This window comes from Solanum tuberosum, unplaced genomic scaffold (assembly GCF_000226075.1).
Source record: "Solanum tuberosum cultivar DM 1-3 516 R44 unplaced genomic scaffold, SolTub_3.0 scf00189, whole genome shotgun sequence".
Classification (NCBI taxonomy): domain Eukaryota; kingdom Viridiplantae; phylum Streptophyta; class Magnoliopsida; order Solanales; family Solanaceae; genus Solanum; species Solanum tuberosum.
In genome coordinates this window covers 746,301-756,904 of record NW_006239113.1, presented here as the reverse complement: position 1 = coordinate 756,904, position 10,604 = coordinate 746,301, and the positions used below count along the sequence as shown (strand labels likewise).

Here is a 10,604-nt window from a genome sequence, read left to right as displayed (position 1 = left end):
TGATCGTAGTAGCTTAAGGACATAAATCTAGTCTAGGTAACATAAGAGCATAAATTGATCATAATCATCCACTTTATCTTCAACCTAATGATACTCCACGTAGTTCTCTCATCCCTCTTCAGTTAATTGGATCTGAGAATTATGACCATTTTTTCTAACAGAATTTAGTGGTATTTAAAACTACGGTGTCATCGAACCACTCAATTGCAGTAAAGTACATTTAGAATACTAGAATTTAGTAGTAGAAGAAGAAGTCGAGAAAATCGTTGTTGAGTAAAAAGTTATGATCATTTAGGAAAGGTTACAACCCTTTATAGAAGTCGAAAGTCAAAACCCTTCTTAAAAATAACAAATCTTCACAAATCACACCTTATGGAAAAATCACAAATCTTCACAAAAATAAATGATAGTGTGAACATGTGTTTATAGTGCCTTATCGGAAAGTCACACAACCCTTTAGAAAAGTGAAAAGTCATAACCCTTCGTAAAAATCACACCTTACGGAAAAATCACAAATCTTCACAAAAATCACAACCCTTCAAGTTAACAAAAAAACTAGAATCTTATATCAGAGATTAGAGACGAAATAAGATTCATAACTAACAAAAAAACATGAAAGAAAACTCTCAAAACATTAATTTTGAGCATCTCCAGAACCACGCAGATGAACTGAGACTGCAAATGCATGTGTTGTTTCTTTCATCATTGTTGTTCTATCCTTGTGTCCTTTGGGCATTCTGCAAGTTATATATAGTATGATTTTAATTAAATGAAGTATATATGTATGTAGGGGTAAAGATGTAATAATTAATTACCTCTGTTTCATCCTCTTCTTCAGCTTCTATAATTCATACAACACATCTGATAAATGGACTTGAAGTCTGTCCTCTCCTGCGAATTCTATTATCTGTTTCTTAATCTCAATGGCTGAATCTTCAACCTCACGGTTCATATTCATTAAATGAATGGACTTTAAAGTTTCTCTATCCGCAAATGCACAAGGGATCTCCGTAAGCTTGTAACAATTATCTAGTATTAATTCCTCAAGCTTGGGAAAAGCTCCCCTATTAACTTCCCATTCTGAAAGGTTGACCAGTCGCAAACTCAAAGTCTTAAGACTTTGATACATGCCCTCACTTGCATACCACTTATCCTTCACTAAATCAGAGTCGATAATCGCCAGAATTTCAAGCTGAGGTAATGCCACGATTGCAGACAACAAAGCAGGTGTCATGGTAAACCGATACAACCGTAACTCTTTCAAGCTGCTAGGGAAGTGATATTTTTTGGGTTGAGGGATTAACTCGGGGCAACAGTATATTGCTATGAATGATTCAAGTTTATTAAGCACATCAAGCTTGGGAAACCAATCGTCCTGGGTAGGAGGGTGCTGCGCTTCCACTATGGTGCAATCAAGGTGCTGAAGATTTGGGAACTTCTCCAGAGCATCATTCGTGCCTACAGAATATGAGATATTGACTTGGGATAAAGTTGTCAGCTTTGAATTCTCACCTTTCAATATTCTACTTTGGATTTTTTTCGCGTCCTCTTCCTCTTCAAAGAAACAACTCATGTCAATTTTCACATGTTTCAGCTTTGACAGTTGTAACATTCTGGGCAGTAATACCATGGTGGAATCTCCAGTATTGATCAACAGAGTTTCCAGATTCTGGAGGTTCAACCACGATTCTGGGATAGCTTTTCCATTAAGAGTATGAATCCTTAAGAACCTCAAATGAAATAGGGACCCTATTTCTTCCATTAAAAAATCTTTCAAAAGGATGCTACCCAGTTGCAACACTCTAACAAGTCCAAAGTGTCTTGTATGACAGATATACCTGAAGTGGAGAAGCGAACCGCTAACTTTCAAAGATATGAGATGCTTACTACCAAATGAACACTTCTTAGACTTGAACAAAACACATTTTTTGTGGAGTTGGCCCTCCTCAATATGAATGGTTAGACGATGGTGTAGGAAATCAGAAACATGAAATCGATTACCCGGATTGATTATCGTGAAAAACTTTTCCTTTTTCGCTTTTACTGAACAAAAATCATGCACAACATCATGCACATAGCAAACCTTGATCTTTACAAAAAATGGGTGACTCCCCTTGATATGATCCACCATTATCAGGCTACTGGAAATTAAAGCATCCAAGTAACTTTGAGTTACTTCCTCTAAACTATTCTTGGATCGGATATCATGGTCCAGAAAACCTTCAGCCATCCACAACTGCATCAACTTAGAGACTGGAGTTCGTTTGCCCTTTCGAGATCTTGCAAAGTAAAGCAACAACGGCTTCAGGTGGTATGGTAAATGGTCATAACTTAATTGCATAACCTTCATAATCTCTAAATTGTTGTTGGCAGAAATATCCAAATTATGTTGAATCTTAAGCCACAAATCCTTTTCCTCTTTCTTTCCTCTAACAATTACTCCAGCAATCAAAACAACAGCCAAAGGAAGCCCTTGACATTTCTTAACTATTTGGTGTCCAACATCCAACAGTTCAGCAGGGCAGCTTTCTTTTCCAAATACCATTTTTTCGAATAACTCCCAACTTTTTCCAAATGTTAAAAGTTGAAGGCAGAGAAGATCACTATGGCATTTCAGTTTCAAACCTACCTCACTATTTCGGCTAGTTAAGATAACTCTATCTCCTCTCTTAAACTTTGGAAAACATGCTATTAACATCTCCCCTGTTGCAATATCCCACACATCATCCAAGACGATGAGGTACCTTTTATCGTACAATGCTCTTCGTAGCTTTTCAGCAAGGTCGTGATCCTCACTTTCGTTTTCTTCAGAGTTATCAACTTGCTGAAGAATCTCCCGCAACACCTTTGACTTGTTATACTTTTGGGAAACAGTGCACCAAGCACGAATCTTGAAATGACTAGCAACTAATGTATTGTTATACACTTTGTTGGCCAGAGTAGTTTTACCGAGTCCTGGCATTCCGACAATGGAAATGACATCAAGCTCGGATTCATGTTTATCAAGGAGCTGGTCAATCATCTTGGCTTCATCTTCTTCATGACCAACTGTTACCTCAACAAAAGATGACGAGGTTGACTCAATTGGCTCGTTGGAAGACTTTGCATCAAGGGGGCCATCCCCATTCTTATCTTCCAGCTGTAAACATGTGACTTCTGCCACGATAAGCTTGATCTTATCAGTGACACTCGGAAGTGAGAAGATGAGATGCGAGAGAGCTTTATCTCTGACAAGAATGGAATTAATGACATGTTCTGCCTCATATGCCACATCTAAAGCACGCACCCAACAATCTTTAACTACTCCACTACTGTCATCCAATGTTTGCCTGACTTTCATGAAAGATGATCTTAGGAATTCGAGGCTTTCTTTCACCATCCCAATTTCTTTCTTTATCAGCATAACTGAATAGACATTGGAAATGAGCAAATCATTTAAATGTCTGAGTAGAAGATTCATGAAGAGGAAACCATCATCCACATGAAACTGATCCGGGGCTTTCAAAAAAATCTTTTTGATATCTCCCTTCATTCGTTCAATTTCTTGCAACAAGTCTGGAGCTGAAAAATTTGCTTCATCCATATTAGAGCTCTCCTCCATGAGAGTAGATATCTTCCTTGTAAGTAGTGCGACATGTGCCAACATATCGTTCAATTTTTCAGGATGGATAAAGCGCTTTGGTATATCGGTGAGAAAGATCAATAGGAACTCGATCATGACATTAATACTTTGAGTTTGAGAGTAATTGACAGCTACCATGCGTCCTTGGAGATGAATGAGATAATTTTGAAGAATCTTTGGAGATGCTTTCAGGATTTGCTTCACAAACCGTTTTAATTGAGTTGACGTTGATTCTTTTATGAGCTTAGAAGTAGAAATGTATAGAACCTCCAGCTCAAGAGGGATTATCTTGATGAGTAGAGAAGAGACTTTGGAAGAGTACTCATCAGCTTCATAACTTGGTTTATACTTTCCAGTCCAAATATCAAAATAGAATTGTAGAAATTTACGGGCGATGAATTGGAAGCGAGGAAAGAGATATTGAGTAGTAGTTGTTTTGTTGGCCAGGAGGATAGGATAGAAATCTGTCAGACGACGGAATACTTGGCGAAGAATGTTTATTTGCTTGGACATCCTCTCATAAAAGTCATCATCCGAATAAGAAGTACTGTTTGGTAGATCATGAAGGTCTATCCAGAGGTATTCAAACATTTTCTCCTCTGTGGTCATTGCTACATAATTATCGTTCTTTAAACTCAAATAACTTTGCATCTCTTCCAGCAGCAGAGGGACAACACCATCCATGTTGTATTTCTCTAGAATTACTTCATCATTAAGTAGTGACTGAGTCATAACACTGAACTTGTTTATTTTGTTGGACATCCTCTCATAAAAGTCCTTGCCCAAACTTGAATTCCCAAACAGGACAAATGTTCTTAAGAATCTCACTTCCATTCTTAGCTTTTCAATGTCATACCATTTTGAATCAAGGAATTCTTCTTCTTCTTCATTCTGAATTTTCTTCAACCCATTCAATAAATCATCAATAAGATTCCTGATTCTTCTTCTTTTTTCCTCAAGTGGCACCTCCTAAATTAAAACATAGTAATACGTAATTGTTGTTTCAATAGAGACAATAATTAAAGAAATGAAAATTTAGTAAGAAACTTGGACGAATTGAATTAGCCCAAATGAGTAATTCTCAGTTTTTCTTCTTTATTAGCTCATCAATATTTTGGTGATATGACTTTTGAATCATTTTTAAAAAAATACTTCACGGATCCTCAGTAATTAGTTGTGGAAACAATACGCATAGTCTCGATTTTTTCGTATGTTAATCCATGAATATTTTGGTGATATAACTTCCAAATGATTTTACAAAAAAAAAAAACATTTATGGGGCCCTCCCTAATAAGTTGGGAGGAGCAGTATTGGGCTACGCAATCAATCGAAATTATGTACACAATCAATCGAAAAGTCAAATATGACTTAACAGTTCCCACTTCTTAATGGGTTTTAATATATTGGGGGTACCCTTTTAATTGTTAATCTTTTTAGCTTCGGTAATTAAATATACTCATTCACAACTTTTCATGTACATATAGTCTCCCTTCCTTCATAAATTTGACAAAAAAATATTAATTTACAACATTTTTGTATTTTATCATCTTATAATTCTTATATAATTTTTTATTTATTGATCATTCTTTTTTTTTTTTCTTATTAATATATTCATTTCGTATGATATGACGACAAATATATTGTATTGCTTTTCACGTTAATTGACTTGGTTATAAATGTTTCCCTTTAACTCTCATTCTATATTTCAATTTTTTTGATTTTTTTCTTGTAAGTTTGTCATTTTTTATAAATTAATTGAACATGTAATATTAGATTCAAGTTTTTATTGTACTGTCCAATTATTCATATATATATATACACATAGTAATCATTAGTTTGATATTTTATGGGATTTTATCAGCTCAAGTATATTATCTAGCCCCTTAGACAATTTTAACATATCATATGATGTCATCATTGTTTTAATTTGTCATTATGATTATTGAATGTTGTTTAAAGATTTTAGCATAAGTATTTTTTTTAAAAAAAAATCTTATAAGTAATTGGGGCCAAATATGCAACACACATTCTCAAAATAATAGTTACAAAAATATGTAAAACTAATAATTGCTAGAAAAATAAGTATAATTTATATGTAAAACTTAATTACTACTAATTTGGAGCATGTAAAATTTGTAATGATAGACATACCGATGGCTTTCCTTCTTTTTCCATTGAATCTCCAACCTCGAACCAGCCTTCAATTTCTAAAGAATTGATTTTTCAACTTATGATCACATGCATATTTAATAAGGATAAAAATTAGAAGATAGTAATCACATGCACAAGTAAAGGGAAATGCAAGAAGCAAGAGAGTTAAGAATGTTAATTATTAAGTTTATAAGTTTTGAATTATAATTATACCTAGTAATTTACTGTTTTAAGTAAATACATGAATTGGTGAAAGTAACAAATAGCATGTCAAAATATATACTCCCTCTGTCCCAATTTATATGACTTACTTTCCTTTTTAGTCAGTCCCAAAAAGAATGACACATTTCTATTTTAAGTAACAATTTGCCTATAAAATGTCTTTTTTACCCTTAATGAAATGATTTACAACCACACAAATTTCTATCATTCATTTTGGACCACAAATTTTAAAAGTCTTTCCATTTTTCTTAAAGTTTGTGCCAAATCAAAGTACATCATATAAAATGGGACGGAGGAAGTACTATTTTACGTTGATTAGATTTGATAAGGTACTCAGAGTGGCGCACAAGTACACACACTAATAAATTTTCAAGAATTTGGACCATAATGTATACTCCATTTATTCCATATTAACTGAATTTGTGAGACAATGCACACATATTAAGCAAAACATTTAAGAACATAATTTAAATCATAATTTCCACTATTATCTTTTGAGAAATCATAAATATAACTTTGTAAGTAGTGTAATTTATCTCCTAGAAAATATAAAACTCCAATAAATAAAAGGGTAAATATGGAAAAATATTCAAACATCCTTTTTGAATTTTAAACAATTCAATTATTCTGAACAATGAAAAAACCCTAAAAAAAATTACTTAATATGAAATGGAGGAAGTACTAGAGAGACGAGATCTCAAATTATACAAACCAGGAGTGTGTTTGGTATGAAAGAAATTATTTTCTAAAAAATATTAATTTAACTAATAAAATTTGTTATTTTTTTATGGGTGTGTTTGATATATTTTCTAAATACTTAAGTAATCAAACATGAAAACATTGAAAAATATATATTTCCTCTGTACTGAACACCCTATATTAAAATTGTTTTCCGTATCATGATATATTAAGATCTTAAATGTAGAGCCAATCAAGATATATATCTACATAAACTACGTTAAAAGGTCTTCTTCATATCATGATTAGAGAACCTTAATCTTCCTTTACAAGCTTGGACCCTATATGGGTGTGGTTGGTACAAAGGGTTTCGTACTTATTAAACATGAGAAAATTGAACAGTTTAAAAAGGAAAGGGAAGAGGATTGGGGACCGATCTTAAATTATCAGATCATTCTATAAATATTTTTCTAATTCTTATTATGTATGTTTCTTTCAAATCAAGTGAATCACAAAAATACATGTAGAATGAAATAGAAAAAATTATATCATACCTTTTTCTTTACTTCCAAGCTAATAATTCCTCTCAAATGGTAGTTTGCCTTGTTGCAGATTTACAAGAAGCAAATGTTGAAAAACATAATTCACTTATTTAAAAAGCTTTATTGTTAGATATCTGCAAATGTGAAAATAGATTAGTTTAAGTTTAGTATTGTTTTGAATTATTAAAGTAAAGTCTTTCTATATAATTTCCGACAGTCCATAAAAATATTTGTTAGAAAAACGTTATTCAATTAGTCCTTATCAAGTAAGTTGAGAAGAAGAAAAAATGGCATTTTAATGTTACATTATTATTATAAAATAATAATAATAAAAAAGAAGCTATGATGTTGATGCACCAACAACTGCAATTATGTATTTTTTTGTTGTCTTGGTTTTTGGAATCAAGTGAAGTGGTTGATGGTTGATTTTTGGAACCAATTCTCAAACAGTATTTGCTTGACTTTTTTTTTTTCTTTTTAAATTATTTTTCTACATAAATAAATTTTAAAATTATTTGTTTAACTATATATTGTGTAGTTTTGATTGGAAAATTTTGATTCACCTATTCATTTTTAAAAAAATGCCACTTCTTTAAGTATGAACACACTTTTTTTTCTTAATTAATATTGTCGTTATGCCGTTGTTTTTGCCTCTCACAATAAATGGTATTTTTTTTTTATTGTAGCTTAAGTTTATATTTTTATATCATAATATTTTATGTAAGTTATGTTTTTAGTTTGTAAACAACTTGGCATAAATTTGTGAACTTCGTCAAAGTGCAAAATGGAATTACCACTTTATCTCTATTCTAAATAAAATATCTAATTTATTAAATATCAAATAATATCATATATATTATATAAAATACTAATAGCGAAAAGGTGTTAAATAAAAACGTTGAATAAACTTTTAAATATAATTAAATGGGAAAGACATTAAGAATATGATAATGAAAAGATCATTGTTGATTTTTGGAACCAATTCTCAGCCAGTATTTGCTTGACTTTTCTTTTTATTTTTAAAAAAAATATTTTTCTACATAAATAAATTTTAATATTATTGTTCAACTAAATATTGTGTAGTTTGATTTGAAAATTTTCATGCACCTATTCATTTTTAAGAAAATACCACTTCTCCAAGTTTGAACACTTCTAACTAATTTTGTGGTCGCATCATTGTTTTCGCCCCTCACAGTAAATGATAATTGTTTATTGCAGCTTAAGTTTATATTTTTATATCATAATATTTCATTTAAGTTATGTTTTTAATTTGTAAACAACTGAGTATAAATTTGTTAAGTTGGTCAAAGTGCAAAGTTGGATTATCATATTATCTATATTCTAAATAAAATATCTAATACATTAATTATTAAATATATATTATATTAATGTAACGTCCGGCGATTTTAAATTCTATGAAGAGGTTAAAACTTGGAAATAGTTTTTTTGAAAGAATTAAAAATCTGGAAAATTTGGTTAAGTATGGGAAAAAGTGAGTTTTTGGCCAACTTTGACAGTCATAACTCCTAGCTCAGGATGAGTTAGGTGTAGTTCCAGTCATGTTTGCAAAGTCCGTGGAATGATCTTTCCAATGCCGCTGAGTTTTCTCGTTTGCGAGTTCGTATGAGCGAGTTATGCCCTTTCGAAGTTGGGCAGTTGGCAGGGAATCCGTCCGTAAATTGTAAGGGTATTTTGGTCTTTTCCCTAGCCTTGACTTTGGATATACATTAAGGTGAGACTGATTTTGATCAGTTTTTCCTTTTTTTTAAAAGAGTAAGAGTTAGGGTTCTTGAGAGAAAATGAGTGAAAGGAGAAGAAGAAGCAAACTTCGTAAAGATCGTCGTGGTTTTCTTCGGGGTTGATCCCTATTAAGGTATGTGAGTTCATAGTGTTGGGTTGGTTCTTTCCCCCACACGCCAAGCTCGTTTAATTTCGAGAAAAGATTGAGTATGTTTGTTGAAGTTGTTGGTTGTAATTGTTGAAGTTGTAGTTGTGTTGTGTTGAAGTTCTTGTTGGTTTAGTTATGTTTCGGGTGGTGTTTTTGAGTTGAATCTATTGTATGTTGAGAGGTTCATGATTTTAAGTGTTTGGGGCTGGAAACTTTGAAGTGTAGAAGGTTTAGAGTTGGAGAAAACTAAGGAGAAAAGTTAGTTTTCGGGGGAAAAGGGTGGGGCGTCGCGCCTGTCAGCACGCCCCAAGAGGGGCTCTGAACTTTCCCCCTTGGGGCGGCGCACCCATCAGAGCGCCAGCAGGCCTCCTCTGAAGTTTCTGGTCTGGCGCTCTGCGCCTCTCAGAGCGCCAAGTTTTCCTATTCCTTCCCCACTTTTTCATACATGTTCCTAGGTATTGTACCTATGTTTCATAGTTGTTTTCAACACTCCAAGGTATGTCTAAACGTCAAGAACTCATCCATATCATGTGATCAAACACCTTGAATCTATAAATCCAATTCAAGGAGAGATAGTTTCCAAGTCAAGTGAAGTTAAGAGTTAAGCTTGGAAGTTAAGAAGCAAGTCAAGCAAGTTTTTAAAGTTATTCAAGAGTCTTTATTGAATGTTTTAACTTCAATTTAAGGCTCAAGTTTCAAGTCAAGTAAAGAGTAAAGAGTCAATAGTTTCTAGTAGAGTAAAGAGTTTAAAGTTGAGTTCATTTCTCAAAAGTATTAGGGAACTATGTATTTCCAAAGAAGTTTCTAAATGTTTTTACATTTGAGTAAGAAAAAGGAACTACGTTTCCAAAAGAGCCTTTGGGCTAGTTTTCAAGAAAAAGGAACATCGATTCCAAGTGAGCCTTCGGGCAAAGTTTTGAGTAATTATCTCAAATAAAGAAAGATGTGTTTAAAACACTTATGAGCTAAGTATTTTGGGGAGTAGTCTTGAGCACCGAATTGGGGACACGAGTTCATATAAACTCAACTCCATAAGAACCATGCGCCAACATGAGAGTTAACAGGTCATACTTTTTAGATGATTCCGTAAGTTAAGCTAGTGGATCCACTTAGTAAAGTTAGCTTCCTATATCACGGCAAGGTATAGGATGGTCCTTGGGCAACGTGAAGTAAAATGTTGTATCACCACTAGGGCTCATAGTGGTGATTGTCGGTTAAAGAATCTCCCACTAAAGTTATATTACTTTTATATAAGTAAAGTGAGTTGTTATTGTTTTATCTTTAAACAAGCTAAGTTGTTTACATTGTTTTACAAGCTTTATATATTGCATGTGTCTTATTGCTTTATATATTGAGTTCAGTTATTCATGAGTCGAATAGAGCCAAGGTAAGTGTTCTCTTGCACTCTTTTCAAGCCTAAGTTGTGGTTTAGCTTTCCAACTCGCATACTCGTACATTCAATGTACTGATGCCAGTTGGCCTGCATCGTTTTATGATGCAG

The 10,604-nt window shown here is 32.9% G+C and overlaps 1 protein-coding gene across 2 annotated transcripts; it reads right to left on the bottom strand.

Annotated features, from left to right (window-relative positions):
- Positions 1 to 548: 548 nt before the first annotated feature.
- Positions 549 to 7,362, bottom strand: LOC102590906 (putative late blight resistance protein homolog R1A-3). Of its 2 annotated transcripts, none has more exons than XM_015312157.1 (4): positions 7,228 to 7,362; positions 5,774 to 5,849; positions 816 to 4,591; positions 549 to 737 (listed from the first exon to the last, which is right to left on the bottom strand). In XM_015312157.1, exons 2-3 carry the CDS (start codon positions 5,795 to 5,797, stop codon positions 842 to 844), a joined length of 3,774 nt encoding a protein of 1,257 aa, XP_015167643.1. In that variant the 5' UTR covers positions 5,798 to 5,849; positions 7,228 to 7,362; the 3' UTR covers positions 549 to 737; positions 816 to 841. The 2 variants fall into 2 exon arrangements, with proteins under 2 accessions (XP_015167643.1, XP_015167644.1); XM_015312158.1 differs by having other exon boundaries at positions 5,774 to 5,829.
- Between the last annotated feature and the right edge of the window lie 3,242 nt (positions 7,363 to 10,604).

What these genes read in the sequence shown, in the direction of transcription:
- LOC102590906 (XM_015312157.1), bottom strand. Translation starts at nt 5,797, where the DNA reads ATGGAAAAAGAAGGAAAGCCATCG. An exon ending in AAAAAGAAGGAAAGCCATCG is followed by an intron (nt 4,592 to 5,773) that starts GTATGTCTATCA and finishes GTTTTAATTTAG; the next exon opens with GAGGTGCCACTTGAGGAAAA.